Source organism: Pagrus major, chromosome 24 (assembly GCF_040436345.1).
Source record: "Pagrus major chromosome 24, Pma_NU_1.0".
Classification (NCBI taxonomy): Eukaryota; Metazoa; Chordata; class Actinopteri; order Spariformes; family Sparidae; genus Pagrus; species Pagrus major.
In genome coordinates, this window is record NC_133238.1 from 7483453 (window position 1) to 7508954 (window position 25502).

Below are 25502 nucleotides of genomic sequence, written 5' to 3' on the forward strand. Positions count from 1 at the left end.
GAACAGGAAAAATGTTTTTTATGTTGTGTCATTATCTGTGGCTGTTTGATAATCACGACAGAGCAGAAGGTCCTAGTTGAGCTAAAGTATTTTATTTATTTATTTATTTATGTATTTTTTTTTACTTTTAACTCCACTGTCATTGCAGTTTTCCTGCACTTACACTTTTTTAATGTTACTTGAAAAAAAGGCACAAGTAGCTTTACAGATGTAGCTAAACATTCTCACTTGTTAGTCATTTTATAAACACCATTGTTAATTTGACTTTGGTTTTATTTCATTTAATAAAATCATATATCATGTTGGTGTGACTGTGGCTTTGGTCCACCCAAAACATTTTGTTGGGTTTCACTTTATTGCAGAATAATTCAACCTTTAGTGAGACGAGCCGGGTTCATCTGTGTCAGGAAGCCCTGTCAGCTCTACTCTGCTGTTCTCTGCCTCCGTCTGACCTCTGACCTCTTTTACATAAAAGGGAAGAAAAAGAAAATTCCCCTTCAGAGTCAATTTTCACATTATTATCACCTGCCTGATATTAAAGACCATACATAGACACCGATTATGAAAATATAATGTGTTGTGATTTAAACATCATAAAAACACAAAGACGCAGCATCTGTATGTACATTCAAAACTTTATTATGGAATACAGTGTAGAAAGCGTTTTCCCAGTCAATGCAAATGGCCTGCACAATATTACACAGTGGAAAACAAAACCAATATATAATCCACAGAAAAAGATAGAAAGAAAATCCTGCTTCCTCTTCTACTCTACTGCCCTCTGTTGGGCTTCTAATGAGCACCCTCTGAAAACCAAGGACCCACCCCACTGCAGCCTCCATATGTACACTTCACCCACCATTCCCTCGAAGATCTTACTCGCCATTAGCTCTAATAACAGAGAGAGAGGTCACACTGTTTTTCTTTCGGTGGTGGCAAACCTTGAGCTGACTGTATGAAGATGAACGGGGGGTTCTTAACGTTTACCTCGATCCCTGCTTTCACGTCCCCCGCCTGCCTCTCAGCTCTCCCTCGATGGTGAACGCCTATCATCTATATACAGACTACAGTGCTCTGCCTCTGAGGAGTCAAGTGTGCGTTGATGGCAGAGAGGTGAGCAGCATGCCTGAGGGGAAGTGAAGGCAAAGGAGGGAGAGGGAAGGGAGGTGCTGTGGGGGGAGTGAAAATCCATTATATATATACAGACTGCCTGCCTGGCTGACTATCCATCCGGAACTGCAAGTCATTTCCTCTCTACCTCGCCCTCCTTCCTCCTCCTCCTCCTCCTCCTCCTCCTCCCAGTGCTCCACCTGTTCCATCAGCAGACGGCAAAATGATTACAAAAAATAGACAGCGTCGGCTTACAACTGGACGAAACACCAGACTGAAAATGACAAAACACATACAGGCAGAGATAATCCTAACCCATCCCCCCATACTGGATTCCTCCTATTTTTCACGTTCCCCTTCCCGCTCCCTTTAACCTTCACGCCCACAACATGCCCTTTTAAAAAAAACAAAAAAAATACACAGTGACATGGATTGAACAAAGAAGCAAAAATGAAAGGGGATGATTTATAACACAATATATCTCAGTGAATAATATACAAACAGAGATGAAGCCAGCCCCCCTCCTGTAAGCTTCAGGAACGTAGCGTGGTTTTTTTAAAAATAAAAAATTAATACAAGAAATGAGGAACACACTTAATTTCCAAAAATCACAGATCTTTTTTTTAAATGTGTATTTTACATGATATCAAAGCAGAGCCCGTTCATCTAGATTTATATATATTTTTCATCATTGTTTGAAGTCACGTGATCACGAGAAGATACTAAATGTACAATCTTGCTAGAATGACAATCTATACGTGAGAAAAGGATCTCGAGAGAGAGCAGCGATAAGATCTTGATTTTTTTTTTTCTGTTTTTCCGAATCCTTGTTGTTGTCATTGTTGTCATGCACTACATAGGAACAGCTAAAGACTTCAGCATTACTTCAGTAACATTACACGCAATTTAAAAAAAGGACTTTACATCGGTTTTGACTTCTCTTCTTTTTTTTCTCCGTTTTCATTCTTTTTTGAAAAACAAAACTGGAAACGAAAGAGGAAAAAAAAAATAAAAACAGCTCATTCAGAATACATAATTACTACCGTCGTCATCAACATATTCATTATCGTCAGCGTCTCCAGATATCCTTAAGAGCCTTGTGTGACTTAGCACAGCCCAGCTGTCGTAAGAATGCGTAAAGAAAAGAGGATGGAGGGAGGGATGATGGAGGAGGAGGAGGAGGAGGAGGATGGGGGGAGGGAGGGGAGGCTCACTTATACTCCAGTGTAGACTGTAGAGTGAGTGCAGTAGTGGTGCATCTTGTGGGGAAACGCTGGGCATCATTTAGAAAAATCATGCTGCTTGGTTTAAGCCGTTGTTTCGTTCTATAATCACTACAATATGATGAATCAAATGATTTGAGATGATTTTTGATGATTCCAGTTTTTTGTAAATGAGGCCCAGGTGAGCGTGTGCCAAAAAAATCCTACTGATCAGTGGTCAGATTTGCCTGCACAAGTCCACACCTTAAAACCATCCCAAGCCAAAAAAACCCAAGTATACACTGGCCCTGAATCAGTGTGGAGAGAGCACGCTTCTTCCCCCAGAGAGTGGGTTTGTTTCGATGCACTGGGCGGGGCCTTCTTTCCATACGTCAGCAGGCCCAGATGGAGCAAACATATAAAAACACCTTTCTTTAACTAAAAGGCGTCCTGCTCCGATAAAGTGAACAAACTTGGTGCAAACTGGCCTCGGCCGCAGCGTCCGCCCAGGCATAAAAACCCTGGCTACAGTCGCTCTGTACGCTTGTGACCGACTATTTCAGTCACGCAAATCGTCTAAGCCACACTGCCTTTTGGAGACGTGGGACTCGTCTGGGAGGAGGAGGAGGAGGAGGAGGAGGGAGAGGAGGGAGGAGGGAGAGGAGAGGAGAGGGGAGGAGGTGCTTGATGTGTGGGGGAGGAGATGTTTGTGTGTGTTTATGTGTGTGGACGTGAGACATTCTCCTCAGTTCTGCATCTGCTCAAAGAACTTGTAGGTCGGGTTCTCGTAGCCGTTCTGCTGCATCTTGGACAGGTGGCGCTCCTCGGGGGTGACCGCAGCGTCCACCTGGAGGGGAGCCAGAGAGGGGGAGGGTTACATCAGCACGCATAAATGTAAAGACAATCGACATTTTAAGACCTTTTGAATGCCTCCTCAAGTGATTTTTAATTGGATGAGAAGGCAGGAAATGAATCCTTTTATTATTTGTAAACAGATAGAATTTCAAAATATTAGTGTGAAGAGTGTACAGTCAAATCCATACATACATATACATATATATAGCCTGATACAACAGATTGTACTCACACGTGCATGCATGTGCACAGCATCACCCCCCCCCCACACACCAGACTGCGTGCCGTATAGAACAGCTTGTCCACACACACACACACACACACAAACGCACAGGTCAGCCGTTTCTCACCTCGATGACTCCGTGGTGGATGGAGGTGTACTGCTTCTTCCTCAGCATCACCAAGGTGATGACGATCACGGTCGCTATGACGACGCCTCCGACCATCAGGCCGATGATGGCGCCCTTGTTGGAGCCCACATCCTCGGCGAAGAAGACCTGTGGGAGGCGAGGGACAGACAGTGGTCGGGCGACCTGTCAGTCACATGGACACGACCAATCGCAGCCAGCGGGATGGTTTTTAATACATGGACAGTAGAAATGCAGCGCCAAGGTCTTTTCTGAGTGTATGAGTGTAGCGTTCAGCACAGCGGGGCAGACAGCTAACTGTGCTTAGAAATACTTTGCATGTCTCTTCTCTCGTCCAGTGAGCTCCAGTAGCTGCAACTACCACTGCTGGAATGTAACTGAATACATTTACTCAAGTACAAATTTTAGGTACTTGTACTCTACATAAGTATTTTCTTTTCATGCCATTTTCTACTTCAGCTCCACCATATTTCAGAGGGGAATATTGTAATATGCTACATTTACCTGACAGCTTTGGTTACTAGTTACTTTACTGATTACATTTTTTGTAAATATGAAGTTTATAAAATATGATGTTTTGTTATGCATTCAACTATCCAGCAGTTTTTTTAATCAATTAGTCAATTGAACAGAAAATGAATTTTCACTTAATTTGATGATGGTTTAAGTCTTTTTTCATTTTAAAACTTCACAAATGTGATCATTTCCTGCTTTTCTTTGAATGATTTGATCATTTTAATGTATTTGTAATAATTTTGCTATTAAAAAATAATCATTTTGAAAACAAAACAAAAAAAAATGTAATTTATACTACTCCTGGGACTAAATAAGCATTGTGAAGGTGCCACCGTGGGCCCTGAGTGACAGTATTTCTTACTATTTTTTAAGAATTGTAACAAACCATAATGAAAATAATCATTACTGAGCTCCACCTCAACCAACTACAACTGTAAAATCCTGCTTTTGACATTAATGCATGAGTCATAATAGAGTGCTGTAGTCAAAGTCTGTGGGTTTTTTTTAATTGATTCTCACTTAAATGTCTGAAATACAGTCCGTGGTTACCACAGGCTGAAAATATTCACATGTTTTGTTCTATGACATAAAGTACATCATTAAATGTTCTATTATTTAATTATAAAGCACTTACGTGTCTTATAAACGGCAGTTGCTAACAAGCAGCTAAATGAGACTACAGAGGTAGCAGGGGACATTAAACGTCACCAACTCACAAGTCCGTCTTTACAGGTGGACTTTAGTTTCAAACTATTCTAACTCTAACTTTACACCTGTAGGTTGATCAGTTCATAGAAAACGTGTGCAGTAACTGTGTAGTAAGACGCTGAGTGGTGGTGACGTTTAAGTCATGCGACCAAAATGTAGTCTGTTCACAGCCTAACATTAGCTTCTTTCTTCTAGGGATTTAATTCACGCTTCGAAAATCATAAAAGTGGTGTTGATCTGTGAAGATTATGTTGCCGAATAAAACGTGTGAGTATCATAAACGTGTGTTTGTCACAGAGATTATTTTCGGCGATAATCCAAAATCCAATTGAAAAATCCCAAAGGCTTTTTGATGCTAACTTGCGGCTTAGCCTACAAAAAATACGTCATCCCGACACCACTCTATAGTCTGATGACTATACTATACTTGTATCATTTTCAATGCAGTACTTGTAGGAGTATTAGCACTTTTACTGTGTCAAAGGATCTGAAATACTTCCTCCATCACTGTCACTAACTTGGGGGGAGATTACTTGTGACATTCAGAGTTCCATCCCATTTATTTCCGCTTCCTTCCACTTTTCATTTGCTTAAATCACTTTGCAGTGCATGCTGTGTGTAATTTTTTTTTTTTGTCATTTTTTGAAATAAAATCATTACAGAGTGAAATCTAGCGTGAAAATTACCACTTTGCTTCTGGGGGAAAAAAAAGATGTGAAACAGAAACACACATTAAAATAACCGTGGGGGGACTTCTGAGGGGTAATTTTTACTGGTGGAGATTTTAATTTCTTCCTGTGGCTGTCAGGTGATTTACAGGAAGGGGAGCAGAACATAAGGCAACAGTGATGCAGCATGACTCAGCTGCAAAACAATACGATTAAGAAAAAAAGAATCACAAAAAGCAAATGAAAGCTTCCTCCCTCTGTCACAGATTATGCTTCTCTGTCGAACAGAACAAAAAAATGGAGGCAAATGGCTTCTGAAGGGAGGAAAACAACTCGTGATATCCACCTGTGCTGACTGGGGATAACGGGACAGAACCGCAGTCAGCTGGCACCAACTTCAAAACAGCACTAAACTGCAGATAATCTAACAGAAATGCGTGCTGACATCTCGGCGCTGCTACCCCTGCTGGTGTCAAACACTGCACAGAGTGGGGACTTAATTTGGGGCTGCTGAGCCTCCTCCAGAATAATCCTACAGAAAGCTGATTGGGGTTACCGTGAATATCAAATCAAGGAGTTGAGTTGAGGAGACCGCCGACACTCCGACTGCTCATTGTGAATGCAAGAAATGTGATATGTAATAAAATGTAGGGATTAAGAGATTAAAGCCTTTAGGTGAGAGGAATAAGGTACGCGGATTTGGATTTGACTGAGGATGGATTGAGGTTTTTGTGCTGGCATTACAATACAGGATGAGATTAATGAATGAATGAATGCTGAAGTGGGTCAGAAAGCCGTGGAATGTTGAGTACAATAACCTGTGGCTGACCAGGAAAACACTTACAGACACAGACGGCACGCAACTTCGCTCTGATCAGAGGACGGAGGAATTCAGAGAAGTGTGACGCACGCATTATCGCGGCCGTCTCCATGGACACCTGTCTCCATGGTGACAACCTTGGGAGTTTACCAGGAGGACAGAGTGGAGACATGGGCCTGACTGTGTGTGTGTGCGTGTGTGTGTGTGTGCTTGTGGATATGAGAGGGCAGAGTGCAAACTCCCATGTGTCAGTAAATGCATATTCCTGTGTGTGTGTGCATGTTTGTGTCTATTTATGTATGAATCTGTGAATTTTAAATGAGTCTACTTGTGTCAGAGTGAGCTGCTGAGTGTGTGTGTGTGTGTGTGTGTGTGTGTGTGTGTGTGTGTGTGTGTCTGTTTGTTTACCAATTTCTGGTGGTGAACTTCATATTCAGTGCTCTGTCTGTCCTCTGTCTCCATTCGCAGCTCAGGCATAGCTTCCATCTTCATTCCAGTCACTGGCAGGGGAAGGAAAAGTACCATCTATTATGGATGGTGACACTCAGCCGCTTTTTCTTTATCTCACAGACACACACACTCTTGCTGGACTCAAACTCACCCACACAAGCCGGACAGACAGCGGAGAGTTGGCAGTAACAGTGGTATGAACTGAATATGGCACATATATATAGCACAGTAAGCACAGAGCCTGCAGCGCTGTCGCAAGTCTCCTGACAAACACAACTGGCTCCTTCATGGAGGTCAAGTAGAGTTGGCTGTGTGCAAATAATGGCTAAGAGATAGTCCAGAAATACTGTCTTGACTTTACCACAAGAATCTACTTTAAAACGATCTTGTGATGGATTTTAAGGGAACGGACTCAACCTGAACAAATGTAAGTTTTTAGCCTGGAAGCTTCTTTAACAATCATTGTTGAACTTTAGGTAAAATCTATACATGATTACGATACATACTATTACCTATATATGCTTATATACTGTATGTTTTCATGACAATGCCTCCTAGCAAAGCAGATAATATCATTTACAGTCCAAATCAAACTATACATGTGGGTAGCACTCTCTTACAGAGCGCCCTTTATTTTGGGTTTATAAGTTACTAGTGAGTAAAAAATAAATTACTAATTATATAGAGCAGTAATAAGCCACCTATTAAGAACAACTTTTAGGTTGCCAAAGGGGGAAAAACACTATTTGCTGTTGAGTCATAATAAATGCCAATAAGTTACTAATAAAGAGGAAATTTGCTTCCAATTCTGCAGTTACACGTGTAAATAAAGTAATTATTAAATCTTAATGAATGTATCATGTTATTGTAGGCCATTTGCTAAAGTTATCAGCAATTATGACAGTCAATAAAAGAGATTTTTTACAACCTGGCAACAAAAAAGTTCTTAACATATCTATGAAGTCTCACTGTGAGAGAGTAAGTAATGAATAAAGCTATTAGTTACAACTTGTACACCCTTAAAAGATGATTTATTAGAGAGTGGGACACATACATTTAACTCAGCCATGTCCATAAAGCTAAATCTGACGGTTTATGATTAAATCAGCTGTTTAACTTTTATTGCCCTGTGACTCATGTGTGGCCACCAAACCAGAGCTACAGGACCTCCAGTATTACCACCAGAGGGTGTACTGTTTCATATCAAGAACCATCTTTACACATAAGTGAGCAAACGGTGATAATAGACCTGGAAGAAGGAGTCCTTACACTTTAGAGTTAGTAGCCTAGCAACAGACTAATATCTGCAGGCCATAGACCCCATCCATCTGGTTTCATAAATACATTTAAATATGCAATATTGGCACAGTTGTATAACAATAGCACCAACCTGGCCGTGTGGGAATGCCTCTGTCAAGACTGGGGCGAGAGTCCACTGGTTCAACTGGAGAGAGAGAGAAAATATTTTTATTTTAAGCACAAAATTGTGAAAATGTGTTTGATCCTACAAAACCAAAATTAGATCTTTCGTTCAGGGTTCATACAGCTTTTTAAAAATTCAAGCACTTTTCAAGCACTTTTAAGGTATCTAAACCAAAGGATTCTACACTCTCAAAGCCTTTATAATCACATCTGCATTGTTACTATAAATGCAATTGTGAAAAATACAGATTTTTCGGATTACATGAGTGATGTACATGTACATGGACGAAACAACTGTGGTAATGAAAATCAATATTTTTTCAAGGATTATCTTCAAATCCAGGCATATTCCTTACCTTGAAAATACAACGATTAAAAATAAGCATTTCAAGACCTTGTTCAGACCCTGCATGTTGCTTTACAGCCTCAACTGTGAATCAAAGTGTAAGTGCTTCAGTAAGTACCCTGGTTCTCAGTGTTGGGCTGGTTGAAGCTCTCGGGGTGGACGAAGCCGACTCCCCCCAGGCCCAGCGTGTCCTCCTGGGGCAGCAGGTCGGTCTGGCCGTCTCCCAGCTCCTGGTCGGGCATCAAGGCGTCGTTGCCGTAGCTCATTCTCACGTCCGTCTGCAGGTTGGCCAGCTGCTGGGCCATCTCCGCCTGCTCCCTCTGCAGGAGCTCTGGACGGACACAACGAGGAAGGAGAGAGGTCAGAGGAGACGAGACGAAGGGAGAGGGAAGGGGACTTCCTTTATCTTTGCTTTGAATTATTTTTAACATTTCTTTGATAAAAATATTGCTATAATAACTTCTGTGGATCTTTTTTGGATGGAATCTTTAAAGTTGCTAATGTGTTTATATTTGTGCTTAAAAAAAAAAAATCCCACACAATGTCGGAGAGGACAGACGGCCTCCAAGAAATGTTGTTTCGCTCTAATTTTGTAATAGACCTGGCACCCAGCAGTGACTGAATGGTGCCTTCTCTTCTGTGTATATTTGTTCCTGTGTGCGTGTGTGTTTTGCCGTGCAGCACAGAATGTGACAGTCTCCGAGACAGAGACACAGATGGCTGCGTGACGCATGCAACTCCAATAAACCCAAAAACCCACAGAAACCTCACAAACGCAGGGGCTGGGAGGGGTGGAGGGAGGGAGGGAGGGGATTTATCTTCCCTACAAACAGTTTCATTTGACTCTGAGCAGAAGAATTAGGCCAAATGGCTCCAAAACCTTATCAACCAAAAAAAATAAATAAATTACATTTTTCTGCGGGCTGGAATTTAGAGCATTCAATCTCTCTGTTACATGCCGCACAATCAGGACAGTGTGTCTTCCCTCGTATCTCTCTCATGTCAGGGTCAGCGGGAAAGGCATCCAGAGCTCAGATTTACAGGATGTGGTTTGTGTCATTCTGTCAGATTTTTACCTGTTAACTGCTCTCTCAGCCAAAAACTCCTCTCTATTTTTCTCAGTTTAACTTCTGTAGTTATCTGACTGTATCCTGGATGTTTTAAAGTCTCTAATGTTTTACTTTCAGTGTCTACTATAAACTGGATTCTATGTTTGCGCTCAAATTAAGTCACCAAATGGCACCGGATGAATTTTTAACTCACCAACTTGGTCCTGGATGTCGTCGGCCACACCGGGCACCTTGTAGAGGAGTCCCAGAGACTGGTTCATGCGCTCCTCGATGACGCGCAGGTGGGTCAGCACCTTTAACACGCGTAAACACATATAAAACTGCATCAGCTTCTTCAGAAAAACAAAAAAAATGCATAATGTTATAAGAGTAAGCGTAATGTGTCCGATGCTACCTGAGGTCTGATCTGCGCAGCCTTCTTGGGATCCACCATGCGGACGTGCTCGAAGTGTTTGAGGGTGTGCTGCCTGTCCTTCTGCTCGGCGCGCACGTACTTCTTCAACAGGCTGAAGACATGGCGAGGCTACAGGAGACACACAGAGAGGACAAGACGAGACTGATGGTTAAGAGCAGAGGACAGGATTCACGTGGTGGGGTTTCAAGCTGAAGCCAAAATTTGCATGATGCTGATCCAAATCCCCAAATCAGTCTGTAACAGTGACTATGTTTATACTAACAGGACAATATAGGGGTCATGTAAACAGCTCATTCTGTATGGATATTCCCAATTAGGCTGCATTCCGACTGTAGCATTTTCCATTTTTTTTCCAGAGTTTGCGAGGAGAAACATACCTACTCTAAAACATTACGAACTTAGATATCAAAACATTTTTGGATATGCGCAGCTATCACATCACTGACTTTTTCAAATAGGAATAATTTTAATTAACACTCGAGTAGAAACATTCTCTTTTTCTGAATAAAGGCAGTAACCAAAATAATCTGTGCACGTACATTTCGTGTTTTTCTCCAATTCTATTCTCTTCTCTGAGAAGATGAGTTTAATTCATATATTCATAATGTTTCTCAAACCTCACACATCCGTCAAATGCTTCAGAATGGCGGTGCATTAGAGTTTAAGGACTGAGTTTAATGTGTGTATGAGTTTGGTGGCGTTTGATTTATTGTGTTAATTAATTGGAAAAGTACAAGTCTAGCCAAGTTTTCTCCAAGGAGGAGAAAAACTATGTTTTTATAGATTGGAATCCAACACATTTTATCTGATTTAAAAGCATCTACTGTATGAAGGGCTCCATTAGCTGAGTGTATTTATACAGTGACAAAACGATTAAAATGCCTTTATTGTCACAGAATGTTAGGCCTTCGTCAGGGAGACAAGACTAGTCTACGGTCGACGTCTAACCGTGAAAATAACGGCATTTTAAAGGTTTAAAAGAGACTGCTGTGGAGTGTTCTTGTGACTTTTATCTCTACATGCATCTCCACTCAATTTGAGTCCAGGAAGCCCTCCTACCCTTAAATTTTTTGACAAGCAAGGAAGTTATTCGTGTTTTGCAGCAGATGAGCAGCTCAGATTAAGAGAATCATGAAAATATCTCACTTCAAATAAAAACAGAACAAGAAGTATCTTGATGAGTAGCTGACGATCTTAAAAACACCAGCGACGAGGTTGGAAATGGCAGGACAAAGATTAAAAAGTGCTGATAATCACAAGGGGAGATACTTTGATAATGACTGTGTCGCTGCTGAACTGTTCTACATCGTACCCTGGGTGGGTCCTGCTGCAGCGCGGTCAGGTAGCTCTCCAGAGCCAGGCGGCGGCGGTCGTTGAGCAGAGCCTCCACCCGGGCCATGTGGGTCTCCACCAGCTGCTGCCGCTCGCTGGCCGCCTCCTGCTCCAGCGCCTCCACCTTCTCCTGGAAACGCTGCATGCACACGCGCGCAAACATCAACGTTAAGATCGACCAAAGGTCCAAAAGCGCAGAGGTATTTCTGTATACGTGTCCAGCAGGTCTCACCTGGATGACAGCTTTCTTGTCAGCCCGTGGAAGATTCTTGGCTTCCCTCTCAGCCTCCTCCCACTCTCTCATCACCTGAGCACAGGAAAAGGAAGGCAAACATTAATTATACTTGTCAATCTGCTTTATCGCTCCATATGTTTTAACACAGCCTGATTTTACACTTGAGTGAAACATGTCAGCGCTCTTTGTGGCGTGGATGTGATGTTTGCACGGCTGTCAGAAAGGAAGGCAATCTGACATTTTACAAGGCTATGAAACGTGTGGGCTGCAGGAGGGAATATCACATCCTTCCCGTCTGAGTATATAATCCTTTCAGATTGAGAATGTTGATATGAGGGAGTTTCTGCTTTTTTTAAAATCACAGGGGGGTTTACATGTTGGGTCAAAGTGAAGCATGACACAAATCAACAGTTTCTATTCCCCTTTTTCTAGTTACATCTTCCTCTGAGAGATGACTGTACATCCTGCCTCAGTTCCATCCTCCTTGACTCACTGGGTGGCTTCTTTAATGCAACCGAGGACTTTACTAAAGACAATATTTCTGAGGGTGAAGCCAACTGTGTGAAATCGGACGACGCTGCGCCTGTAGCTACCCATGCACAACAAACAGAGCTATCCAGAGAGGCGCACAAAAAACAAAAACGGTGACGTTGCTGCGGACCATCTGGCTCTCTTCCGGAGAGCGAGCCCCTTGATTAAAGAATACAATTAAAGTTGAATTGGCTCAGTCGGCTCACCCGGGAGGGATTAACAAACACACCTATTCGTTTTACTTGACACACCTCCGTTCTATTCATAGACATATCTTTGTCCTTCGCCTGCTCCCAAAGAAAATCCTGCTTTCTGTTCTCCCTGCTGATCAGCTTTCAGTCTACTGAATTAAAAGTAAAAGCATAAAATCATCCTTCCTCATTCATTTCCTTTGCCTCTTTCCACCAGTACCTGGGACATCCTCTCGCGGTGCTTGGCCTCCAGGCTCTCTTTGGCCTTCTGGAAGTGGGCGTGCTCGTTTTCGTCAGCGGGCGTCTCCAGGTAGTGGTCCACGGCGTCAGGGGAGCTAGGTGTGGCTGTGGGTACTGTAGAGAGAGGGGGGAGGAAAAAAAGGAGGCAGGGATGTGAAAAGACTTTCACTGCAGCAGCTTTTCATTTAGCTTATCTAGGACTGGCTGTGCTGCCTCGGCACAGACAAAGACAAAAGGTCCAAAATGGGTTAATAGGGTTAGTGTTAGATCAGGAAAGAAAGAACACAAGATAGAAGCTGTAGCTGGAAGCCAGCAACCTCCAAAAGCAAACAAGTGAATGCCTCAGATGACCCTCAGTCCTTTGTGACAGAGAGACAAAACCGCTCTCTCATTTCTATAACTTTATTCAGCGCTGCTCTCGTGCATAAACACTGGTGCTGGAATATATCCTGTGGGCTCAAAAAGCAGACTGAACTGTGGTCGACTCAGCAGCGAGAAATATAAATGGACCGCCAACTGCATGAAACCTGGGTTTAATCGGTGGAAAGTTGATTATCTTTCACAAGCGCTCTATCAAAAGTGGTTTGCGGTGCGTGTGTGAATCTGTGTGTGACGGCTGTGCATCATGTGAAATTGGTTATGTCGGATGAGAGCGCATGACTGCACCAGACAGAAAAACAACGGGGAGATGTTTTTTTTCCTTTGACCTGAGCTGAGTGTTTTGTTAGCCTCTGTTCCTTAAAATCACTCAAAAAGGATCAGTCCACCCAACATATGAAGCATTTTCCTGGTGATCATAGTCTTGGTTTTATTTACCCAGTTTAGAAATCTCTGAGATTTCTGCTTCCAACCAATATAATGGAGGTGAAGGGGATTTAGCTAGTGGTGCTCACAAAATTGAAAATTCTGATTAAAAAACTTCTTGTTGCTCTGGATCATCCACAGAACACACTGAACACTTTTCACAGGGGCTATTTCTGCATGGTTGGATAAAATGAGAGGTAAGTGAGAATGTCCTTGTTTTGTAATTGGGTGAACTGATCCTGTACACTCCACTGCAAAGTGGTAATCCACTAATTCCTTGTTTAGATTTTCCCCTTTTTTCCCCCCGCTGTAGTGTTTCTAGACTGTACATTTTTTCAAAAACTGAAGCACTGTGACATTTCTTCTTTTGCTATTCCCTGGTTGCTACCTGATCTTTTTCACTCTTGTATCCGAGTTCCCCCAAGTGCATTAAAACAGCCTAAGGAGATAAAAAATGCTGTATACATAAGCATATATACTACTTCTAGCTAAAAATCCCACAATGCAATGCCATAATTGTCTAAATTATAGTTATGAGACACTTCAGCTGTCACTGCTGGCACAAAGTAGGGCTGGGCAATTTATTGATACGGCAAAAGTGTTTTCTTTTCCTGGTTTTAAAAGGCTTCACCACAGTTAAGTGATGCAATTTACTTAATGATACTTGCCTCTACCCACTTAGTCATCATATTACTGATGATTATTTATGAAAAATCCCATTGTGCTAATATTAAGTACCAATCCCTTCAATACTGTCGCACTATCGTCATTGAGGTATTTTGTCAAAGATATGGGGGTATATGGTAGATTTTTTAATGGAGATTTCAAAAGACAGAAGCAAACAATATAAATACCAGGCTGTTATTTTAAGGCCGTATTGCCCAGCACTTGTGCAAAGTGATGGCAGTAAGGTTACTGTTTTGATACCATGTGTTTAAATGATACAATATCAGCATTCAGTGGTATCAAAAGTACCTTAGCTATAAAAAGAAACAGATACAAAATGGGATTTTCAACCCAAGGCTGCACAGATATTAACATTATTACAAATGTGTTGGTATTTGTGGTCAGTCAGTGTTTCTGTGCCTGTTTATGTAATTACCATATGCTTTATATTTTCAAAAAGCTGCTTTAAACAATAGAACAGTTGTGAATCATTGTTAGCTAACCACACATGCGAGTGCAGTGTGTGTCCGTGTGTGTTTGTGTGTGTGTGCTGGCTCGGGGGATAAAAAAGACACTGCAGCACTTTCTCACCTCCACTATGCTCAGCAGAGCAGAAATCCCATCCCGAAAACACACACATGCACATGCACGCTCACACCTAAACACACACACACACACACACAGACACAGACACACACACACACACTCACTCTGGTTAAAATTAGATCAAAATATAGGGAGATGGAGATAGCAGGACTCCATTTTGCTGCGGGGCATATCATGCACTTCGTGACTCAGACTCACACACATTCGCACACACACACACACACACACACCAAGGTCGCTGAACCTTACACAACACTAAAATCATCATTGGAGCTGAACACTTAAACTGCCTTCCTCTCCTCATCTGTAACGCACAACACCGCCCCCCCCCCCTCCCTCTGTGCACACACACACACACACTCTCCTGGCAATAAAAACACAGGAGTTACTATTTGAAATCTAATCAGTTCATTTTGTGACTGAATGATTGCGTCAAACTCAACAGGAAGTGGCGAGAAATGTTGTTTCTTTAAAGCCTAATGGCCACACGTTGTGACAAGGTGAGAAAACCGTCGAGCAAACTCCCCGGCTTCCGTGTTGCCACTGAAAATCAATCATCATAGTGTGATGTAGCAAGCAGGTGTGCGCTGAGAGCGTGTAATGATGTATTGATGAGCTTTTTCCTTACCGCTACCTTGGAAACGTTTCTTATTTTCACAAATCGCAGCACGGCAATTTAACATTAACCACAGCTGATTTCCTCGAGGAAGGAGTGATGTAAGCAAGGCGGCGACACGTCAGGGATGTGAAGGGAGGGTGTGCAGCCAGGTGAGGATTACTGCTACATAATTTCTGCCTGGTTGATTTTACAGCTCATATTCATGTTAAAGTAATATGCGAGATGATGCCCATGAGGTGACTGCAATCATAGAAGTTACAGTAGTTATCATACCTGCTCTTAACACTGTAAACCTGGCAATGTAAAGAGTTTACTCAGCCTTGAAGGCAAGTCTTCTGTATGCAACCGTAGTTATCAGGGCATACTGTGCAGTTTTTTGGTGCCACGTTTCACTACTAATGTGGATATCAGTCAATTTTAGGGCTTTGTCATTAACGATTAATCTTTAGTTATTTTCTTGATTAATTATCAGTAGTTGGTCTATTAAATGTCAGAAAAATGGTGGAAAACGTTCATCAGATGATGTTCAGTTCACTGTCATAGAGACGTAAAGAAAACCAGGAAATATTCATGTTTAAGAAGCTGGAATCAAAGAATTTTGACTTTTCTTTCTTAAGAACTTAAACCGACTGATAGATTATGAAAGTAGCTGTAAAAGTTGAGGACCAAACAATCCATCCTCGCAGCTCTAAGAAGTTTTACCTAATCTGGCAATCAGAAATACCAAACTCTAGGAGACTCCTTTACTCAGGATTCAGAAAAAGCTTTTCATCGCTGTGGTTTTAACACAGCGACTGCTAAAACACCTCTGCAGCTCTCAGCTTTCAAAAACACAACTAGGTACAGTTTGGCTCAAGGGAACATGTGTTTCACAAAACATCATATAGCTTTCTTACACGCTACGAGGATTCCACCTACAAAGTGTCAAACTGAGCGTGAATGCAGAGGGAAAAGTGAGACAATCAGGTTGGTGGCTTTATGAATCCACAAGGGATTACAAGAAAAGGTACAGTCTGTTTTTAGTGCAAACATTTATTTGTCTGACAGACGCACACAGACACAGTGAGTGAATAAGTAAAGGTTAGCCAGGAAAGGGAGCCGACAGGTCTGGAAGAGAAGCACACCAAGTGAGCAGCTGTTAAGGTCTGGCGGCGAGTGGAAAGACGGCCAGTAAACGTGAGGGTTAGAGACAAACCAGAGATTGAAACGACCGGCATTCAGAGCAGCGAGCTGCCGGTCGAGGTCAGGACTTACTGACGCTGCTGCAGACAGACAGGCAGTACTCCTCTGACTCAAAGTTATTCCTGTTGCCTCCGCAGCCGCCGTAGATAAACTGAGCACAGCGGCCCTCCTGGCGGTCAAAGTACCAGCGGGGCAGCATGGCCCGGCACGGACCGGTCTCTGCGTTGGCCCAGCACACATCTTGGAGAACACACACATATACACACTTGTCACAACACTCTTTAGCTCACCATAATCCCTTTCAGAGCGTCATCTTTTTGTGGCGTGTTCACCTATAAAACATGCCACTTCAATTCAGAGACACATTAAAATCAAAGACTTGATGTTACAGAACAGGGCAGTGGAATTTAGGAGCAATTTAACAACTGAAATGAAGAAACAAGGCTGGAACAACCAATCCCGGTTCTAATGGGACGTAGCTAATAGAAGCTCTGAGATGACAAATGAGCACAATAAGAAAAATGACGGCAGGAAATTAATTGTCGAGGAACACGAGGTTCAGTTGTGTTTAGCAAAGCATGAAAAATGGAGAGGAAAACATGTTCCGATGTTGTACCGCCGAGCTTGTTCCAAATTAATCTGAATGTGAAGAAACCTGTCGTCTGATTTTTTCGTTAAAGCCTTAAATTTAAAACAGTTCCAGAGCTTTTTCAAGGACCTCAAGGCAGCCTGATAAGTCTATATGTAAGATGAAGACCAAAACTCGACACGCGTGCCCACGTCTGAAGTGTTCCTCACCTCTGACAACCTCTTCCACGGACTCAGTGGTGGTGGTGGTGGTGGTGGTCGTCATGGCAACGTTGGTGGTGGGCTCGTCGTCGCTGTCGTCGAGCGTGTCGATGATGTCGTCGTCGTCGTCTCCCTCCTCGTCCTCCTCTTCCTCCTCCTCCACCGCCTCCTCGTCCTCCTCGCCGTCTCCGTCCTGGTCGTTGTCCAGCACGTCCTCCTCCTCTTCCTCCTCCTCCTCTTCCTCGTTGTCTTCCTCGGGCACCTCCTCCTCCTCCTCGTCCTCCTCTACCACAGATGGCCTGGTTTCCTCTTGCTGCTCCGCTGGCTCAGGCTCCCGCACCATACTGAGAGAGGAGGAAGGGGGGGGAATGGAGGTAAGGGAGGGACAGGGTAAAGAGACATATGGAGAGAACATGAGCGATTGGGGGAAGGAAAGGTGACAGAGAAAGAGGGATGATGAAATGAGGAAGGCAGGGAGGATGAATGAGAGGGAGGGGAGGAAAGAGACTTTAAATTAGAACCAACCTGCAGTTTGCTTCCAAGGAGAGAAATTTTATCCTCACGGCAATGTTGAAAATGAAAGTGGCAGTATCTATGATCATCTGAGCGCTGATGTATTACTCTGCTGCCGCTGTGCCCTCATTTATCTGTGTGTGTGTGAATGTATGTGTGTGTGCGTGTGTACCTGTTGTCAGAGTAGTCAGTCTCCGCTCCGCCCCACCAGACATCAGAATCATCGGCGTCCTGCTCGGCGCTGTCGGCGTCACGCTCGGCCTCGGCGGGACAGCACACGAACTCCACGCCTCGGAAACGGTCGATGCCGCACGGCAGCAGCATGCCGTAGTCGTGGAGGTTCATGGCGCGGTCTCCGCAGGACTACGGAGACACAGAATACATCAGTTGCTGGCCCTGATAAGTCTATCACTATGTTTCCACAGAAAGTACCCAGAACTTTTAGTGTGTGTGTGTGTGTGTGTGTGTACTCACCTCCTTGGCTACAGTGTGCCAGTGCAGGTGGCTCTCGCACTGGTTCATGCGCTCCTGGTGCAGGAACTTGCACTTGTCAGGCACGAGCAGGGCGTCGCTCACAAATTCTCCCACTGCAGCAAAAAAATAATATTCATATTTATAATTCATACACAATGGGCAGCTTCAGCGCGGCTTTCTGACGGCCTGAAGACACGCTTTAACCGACGCTGACAACTCCCATTAAGCAGAGCTGACTCCAGCTCTTGTAACCACAGCGAGATCCGGTCTTTTCATGTCTCTCTTGCTTTCCTAGAAATGCTTCACATAAGAGCTAAAACTGCAAATCAGTAAAAAAAAAAATATATAGGGGACTCACCCAGGCAGCGGTAGGGCACCACAATGTGCATGTGACTGCGACACTGCTTGCGTCCCTTTTTGCACCAGCTCTGGATGCTGACTGGCTGGTTGGCCTCCACCACATTGGTAATCTGGAGCTCTGGGTACACCTGCACACACAGAATTAAATATTATAACAGCGTCGCATAGTCACAAACATCTGAAAAGCTCTTAATAGTTTGTTTGAGCCATTTTTTTTACTTTGACATTTACATACTCTGCTCCGCTACTTCTGTAAATTTGTATTTTCTCCAAGATATTTCCATCTTTCCATTACCACGGTGTTCCCTGATGCCGGTTCCGCTTGGCAGACTCGGCTGTGTTTACCTCTATGTTCCTCTCAGCCATGCATGACATCTGCCTCTGCACAATATATTCTGAGTCGACGTGTCGTCCCTCCCCAAGTACCTCTTCCCCTCATTCTTTTTCATGACACCCCCTCTTCTGTTTTCTCTCCCTTCAAGCCTCTCCGAATGCAGATAATAATTCCCCCTTGGTTTCCTTGTCACTCTCACGTTTGCCAAAATCGGCTTTTCCATTCAGCTCCGGGCAGGGAAAATCCTCACAGCTCTTCGTATCTCTGCTTTCGATTTTGATATAATAAGTTCAAAATGTTAAAACGTGTAAAGCTGGGACTTGTTTGTTATCACTGGATTTATTATCAGTGGTAACAACAGAAAGATAGCTTATCTTCCTTCGAGTCTCTCTTACATGCTTTTCAGAGCAATCTTATTATGCATCACCTCTTATCAGACAACTTTTCAGACATAGTGCATTTGTTCAGTGAAAGCCTGCTGAAATATTCCCCCACAGACGTGTGGTGTTGCGGTTGACGACTACAGTAGCTGAAAGATCGCAGTTTCAGTCACCACGACAGTTAATTCATGACCGCCAGCCATGAGTGGTGTCTTCAGAGCTTCAGTTTTTCTTTGGCCAAACAACGAGGTCACTGTGTGTATTCCTGCCTTTGGTTTGGTAGCTTCACACCGCCTAATTAAAAGCCATCCAGAGCTTTTAAAATGAAGTCACAAGGACTTAAGCAGCTTGTTTACTGAGCAGAGTTTTGGCTTCGTGTCATCCTGCCAAATTGGGGGATTTTGGTGCGTAAAAACAAATCTGTTCGCAGACTCTGTAACCCACTCACTTTGCTGAGCTCTCATATTATCTCAAACGAGCGAGAACAAACTGTTCCGTCTGCCCTCTAATATCCACAGTAGTTTTCTTTTTGCTGAGTTGCTGATTGCAGAGAGGAGAGTGGAACTTTTACTCCAGGGAACGTGATTTTAAGGAACTTAATGTTCTATCGACTCAAGAAGATGAGGCAAATGAGTCTATGAAAAGCTGTCTTTACATCATTTTAGCGTGAGTATCCTACAATGATGATCATAAGTCCATCGATGTATGCTTTCTTCTGTAACTCCATATTGATGTGTCAAAGCGCAATAAATAAACTGGTTCGAGGGTGCAGATTTGATAAAATGGTTCCTGAAACAAAATACTGTGAGTACCCAACCAATAAGAAATGTTCAGCTGCAAGTTCCTGTACTTTTGGAAAGTACAGCCCTCTCCAGCAGGGACTTTTTGGGACTTTCAATCCACAGTCAATCGGTGGAAACGCACTTAATTCCTCCAAAGGTTCCTAGTCGTTGGGGAATGTTCCTGCTGTGTAAACGCGGAGAAAAACTCACATTTTGAGTTTTTTTTTGCCAAAATAAAATTGTGAAACTTCTAGAAAAAAAAAAAAAAAAAACACAATCCAATTTTGCTTGCTGTGCACTCCCCCTAAAGTGTTCTCAATAAAGTATCTGCGCTGCAACCTGCTCAATCATTCTAATTTGCACCAAGAGTGTCAGCTTAACGGCTGAAATGTAAATTATCCGACCCAAAAATCCAACTAAAATGTCACAACTATAAAAATTTATCACCCGGGCTTATTGCTCTCTCAGAACAAAATAAACACTGGGTAATTACAGTTTAAGGATTCAATATATCACAGGACACGTAGCCAAATGAGAGCCGTTTGAGGGTATGACAGGCACTAAAAATGATGGTTACAAATGGTCAGTAACCTAACTACCCCTACATTCTCTATCTATATATCTATACCCCTTTAGGCAGATTTAGTAGAATACACAATTATGATTCATATCGGCTTGAAAGGGTGGATTAATACGACTGTGTAATATCAGATTTAATTGATTCTACAGGGGAAATAAACAGTTGTACATATAAAAACACCCACACACTCCCCACACTTTACCTCCTGGCAGTACTCCAGGATGCCCTCCTTGGTGCCGATGCAGCTCTTGGTGCCTGAGGGGTCAGGCTCCCACTTGCCGCTCTGCACGTTGATGTGCATGTTGAGTTTGCCGCAAAACATGGCCACCTGGGGCTCCGCCAGCAGACCCATGGAAACGTCTGTAGGCACCTAGGAGTGAGGACACAGACGAGAGAGGGAGATTTAATGAGATATACCACTCATGTTAAACCTCCTTGAGCACTGAGCGCTGAAAAATGCAAGACGGATGCAATTAAATTTTATTGCTTAGACAGAGAGGGGAGAGGAGAGGAGATTAGCGCGTTAGATGAAAAGTAAGATGAGAGGAGCGGAGGGAGGAGAAGACGAGGAGAGCCGAAGACGAGGTGCTGGCGAAAAGGAGCACGGGAGCAAATTCTCCTCGCCCGATCTCTTTGACATTTCAGGTTCGATCTGCGTTTTCCTATCATCAAACTCTTAACCACTGCAGTGCTAACATCATGCTGGATGCCTCTGTTCATATCTGGCGTTGGGAGTTGTCAAAGATCTTGTTGAAGAAATGCTGGAAAAACACTGTGATGGACACAAAAATCAATAGCTTCAGAGGAATAAATTGCCTCAAACAACAGGCCTGGAGCAATCCAATACACCCTCTGTTGTCTATGATGTACATGCACAAGAACACACTCCCACTCAGCTGCCCTGCGCAACACCATTTATGGGAATAGTGTACATCTCTGGGTCCGTGCAGGCTTTTTAAAAAGAGTGCTTCCAGGACAGTATAGTGTTTATGTAACCTCTGTTGATTTGTTTTTGGTTCATTTCTCTCTGTTAGTGCAGCACACAGTGAGCAGGTTGGCTGAAGGGAAGGAGAATGTGTGTGTGTGTGTGTGTGTGTGTGCGTGTGTGTGTGTGTGTGTGTGTGTGTGTGTGCAAACATGCGAGTGTGTGTGTGAGACACAGAAAGTCCGCCTCTGGCATGAATATATTAATTTTTGTGTTAATTTACGCTCCTGTGTTGGTTTCTGCCTCTGCGTGTGTGTGTGTGTGTGTGTGCCACTGCTGTCTGCCTGCATAAGGAGGTTTTGTGCTGAACTTCCCTCAGGAGAGGAGGTGCAGACAAACCACTGAATGTCTGCATTGTACTGGCAAATGAGCGAGAACAAAATGGGAGGGAAAAGGAGGGGGGGGAAGAGAAGGAGACAGAGGGAGGGAGGAGAGGGACTGTTGCCATTGTGTGCTCCCTAATCTTGTTAATGGTTTTGAAGGCCCTGGCAGGCAAACAAATGCTGTTTTGTGAGATGGATAGCATATTTTTTCCTCCAGACTTGAAGCAGCCGGGGGGCATGAAGGCCTCCCTCCAATATGAGAATAGCTGCTGGGGGCCATCGGCTTGGATACATATGAAGCTCAAAGCCTCAATCGATTTAGCAGGCGTCTACCTGCTCTATCAGTGGAAAGATGAACTTTATCAGCTTCTATTATATACCATTTATACACATCAGCTGTATTTATACACTCGGTGGAAGAATAGGAAGAAGGCTCAGATCTGCAGAACAGGGGCTTCAGGTTCACATAAATCAACACCTGTGTGATTAATTCAGATGTGATGTGTTTATAGGATGCTGCTTTACCGCTCTGCGTTATATTTCACAGTCATATTTTGTCGAGCCTCCAGAGGTGAATGGTGGAGGTTGTGACGGATGCAAAATATTAATAAGATTCACAAACAAAGAATTTATTGCGGGGCTTTCGTGTTGGATTGCCAGTGTGATCACCTGTGCATCATCTGATACTATTCCTGTCTTATAGATTCACACCTGAGACCAGCAGACATCACAATGTATTCCAGGTGATAACTTTGCATCTGTACGAAATCGACTAACGCAAAAGCCAATCACTCATTTAGTCACGTTTCCGTTGATTCAGGGTGTCCACAGACATTACATTTTGAGACCTTTTCCAGTTCATTTCTCACCAAATTTAAGATGACTTATGTTTTTCTTATTGATGCACAGTAAAAAGGTAAGTGGTCCTGAATGTGCAGAATAAGGGTTTTTGTGGGAATATGGTTATCAGAGTGAGTTATGTTTATCTGCATTTTGCCAACGGGTAAGTGCTGATATATGGTAAATAGACAGCATTAGGTTCAGTGTTATGTTTGAAGATTTGTAACATCAGCATTGTGGACCTTCAAGCGGAGGAGCTCGACTCGTTTTGACAAAAGAGAAATACAAAGGTGGATAAATGAGATTAGATTCAATGTTTGCACGGACTATTTAATGACTTTTAAGGCCTAATATTCATGAAATGGAAGAATGGCGGCATTATTGAAAATAAGACAGACATCTCGAGGTAAAAGCTACTGTTATTTTAAAAAAAGACCTGCATTAAACATCTGTTCATGTGATAAGACGCAGGATGAAATATGTTCTAATACTGAGCAGAATGATCACTATTCCACTGATATATTACACATTTGTCGACATTTATTCACATGACTTTTCCTTGTGACTCATTTATGACTTCAACATTGAACAGCGTCAGTGAGCAGATTCCTCCTGCTTACTTCAGCCTTTAAGAATGTCACCAGAAAATAACTGCAAAATGTGTTTCGAGTTTATTTTGCAAAACAGCCCTGGAGTTCATGAACTGGAGTCACACCTCTGCTGTTGAGAAATACACTCACTCGGGATGGGTGTGTGTTGGTTTATTTTCAACTATATGAGAGTTCATCAAGGTTTACATCTGCTAATGCTTCAGATTTTGTATTGTGGTCATCAGACATGGCTATTTATCTACTACTAGAGCTGCAAAACTAATTGATCAATTGGTTTGAGGGGTTTTGAGAAAAGAAAAACGTGAATCATTTCTGGTTTCTTTACTCCTTTGTGGACAAAAGACAAAACAACTAATTAATTAATTGACAAAACTATCAACAGATTGCTTACATCCACTAACAGATGTAAGGAAGCCTTGTATCCATATCATTGGGTCTATGTTAATGTGTCTCCTGGGGGCAGTTATCTTTCACTCTGAACTAATTTCCACTTAAAGAAAAGTCAGTCACCTAAACGTTTGACTGTAGTTTGGAGCCTTGAGGATCATTTTCTCTAACTCATCATTTCTGCTTCTCAATGAATAGCCATCATAACAGTGTGAAAATGTGTTCCTGGAGGTCCGACACCAACCGACCAACTGTCAGATGGGGGGTAGTAACGGCACACAGACAGATCGGCGTAACCTGATTCCAGCGGTCAAATATGCACCTGCAAAGTTCACATCCGTCACAGGCCGACATGGTGAGCCGCAAGCTGTAGTAGCACGGAAATGAGTAAATCCCTCGCACACACACACACACACACACACACACACACACACACACACACACAGAGTAGGTAAAATCCCCTCTTGCCCCCTCCTCAGCTCCAACACATGGCAACTTAACACTGGTGGTCATCAGTCTTGACACTGAGCCATCTGCACCACACAGGGTTATTTAGGGGTTTTTGCCGCTCGATTCCCACACGGCCATCTGTGAGTGAGCAGCGCTAACGGGGGCATAGATCAAATCCCATCCTGCTCATTAAACCGAAGGCAAACGGAGAGCAGAAAGTTTTCAAACAATCTTTTAAAAAGTCCTTTTGCATGTGAGCTATCTTTTAATTAACTTACTTTCTGGGTGCCCAGTTTCATTTTGACCTTATCTGCGCACCCTCTGGCCTCTCCCTGTCGCTTATTGAAAGAGATAACCGAGCTTCCCCTCTGCTCGAGGCACAGGTAGGCAAATCAGTGCCAAGTGCTCGCTGACATTCAAATTCTTTGTGTCATCCTCTTTTGGCTGGCAAATCATATCCTCGCCAAATCGCTCTGCCTTCTCCTTCCTGCCTCTCAGCCTCTCCACCGCTATCTCTCCACTGCTCTGTCTTCTGCTGAAGGAGGAGGAGGAGGAGGAAGAGGAGGAGAAGGAGGTGGAGGAGGGGGAGGAGGGGGAGGATCAGCCAAGCCTTCGCTGCAAGCTTATAAATCAGGGTCCCAGGATGATGGCGAAGGCTAGAGCGCGAGGAGAAAGTGAGAGAAAGAACAATAACCACAATGGCCGAGAGACGGAGAGAGATTGGAGAACAGATGAATTGGACAATAAGCCTTCGGGCGCGAGCAAGAAGGTCAAGCGCTCTGTAAAACAGAAAGGATGTGGGGACGCAGGGTGAGAGGCGGAGAGGGAGGCTGGAGGAAATCAGGCGGGGCTGAGTGGAGAAAGGATGGGGAATTCTGGTGTCAGGCAGAGGTAGTTTAGAGAAAAAGAATGACTGCATCTTTTCTCGGTTAAGTTCAGCGCCGGTTACCATGAAATTATGAAAGATCTTCCAGACAAACAGCACCGCTGCTGATTATAGTGCGCGCAGGAAATAATCACAGCACTTCCCTTCTGCGTCTTCAAACGACTGGAGAAATAAGGGATTGCATTCAATTTGCATTCTGCAAATCCTCCCCGTAAAAGAAGAGATAATGACAGCGAGAGTAAAAGGGTTGTTTTTTTGTTTTCTCCTGGCGGGGCTGGGAATCCACAACCGAGCGAGCAACAGATGGACTGAAAGAAAGGCAGACTGACAAATGGTGAGACACATCAGCAGCCGAGTGTTAGACAAATCTATATTATAGCAGGAGACGGCAGGCTTCCCTCATCTCCTTCCCTCTCCCTCTCTCCATCTTTATCCGATCTCAGCTCTGGTTC

At 43.3% G+C, this 25502-nt stretch overlaps 1 protein-coding gene across 1 annotated transcript in view; it reads right to left on the reverse strand.

The window, feature by feature from the left end:
* Positions 1-617: 617 nt before the first annotated feature.
* The window catches only part of appa (amyloid beta (A4) precursor protein a), a 39139-nt gene continuing 14254 nt past the window's right edge, over positions 618-25502 (reverse strand). The window contains exons 2-17 of the mRNA XM_073495478.1: positions 20771-20938; positions 18491-18620; positions 18133-18245; positions 17831-18021; positions 17155-17489; positions 16429-16596; positions 12460-12593; positions 11515-11589; positions 11263-11421; positions 9930-10058; positions 9729-9828; positions 8584-8796; positions 8088-8141; positions 6656-6747; positions 3518-3664; positions 618-3159 (exon numbers count right to left, since the gene is read on the reverse strand). Coding sequence (XP_073351579.1) covers positions 3058-3159; positions 3518-3664; positions 6656-6747; positions 8088-8141; positions 8584-8796; positions 9729-9828; positions 9930-10058; positions 11263-11421; positions 11515-11589; positions 12460-12593; positions 16429-16596; positions 17155-17489; positions 17831-18021; positions 18133-18245; positions 18491-18620; positions 20771-20938 — 2310 coding nt within the window. The 3' untranslated portion in view covers positions 618-3057. The remainder of the gene's footprint in view (positions 3160-3517; positions 3665-6655; positions 6748-8087; positions 8142-8583; positions 8797-9728; positions 9829-9929; positions 10059-11262; positions 11422-11514; positions 11590-12459; positions 12594-16428; positions 16597-17154; positions 17490-17830; positions 18022-18132; positions 18246-18490; positions 18621-20770; positions 20939-25502) is intronic.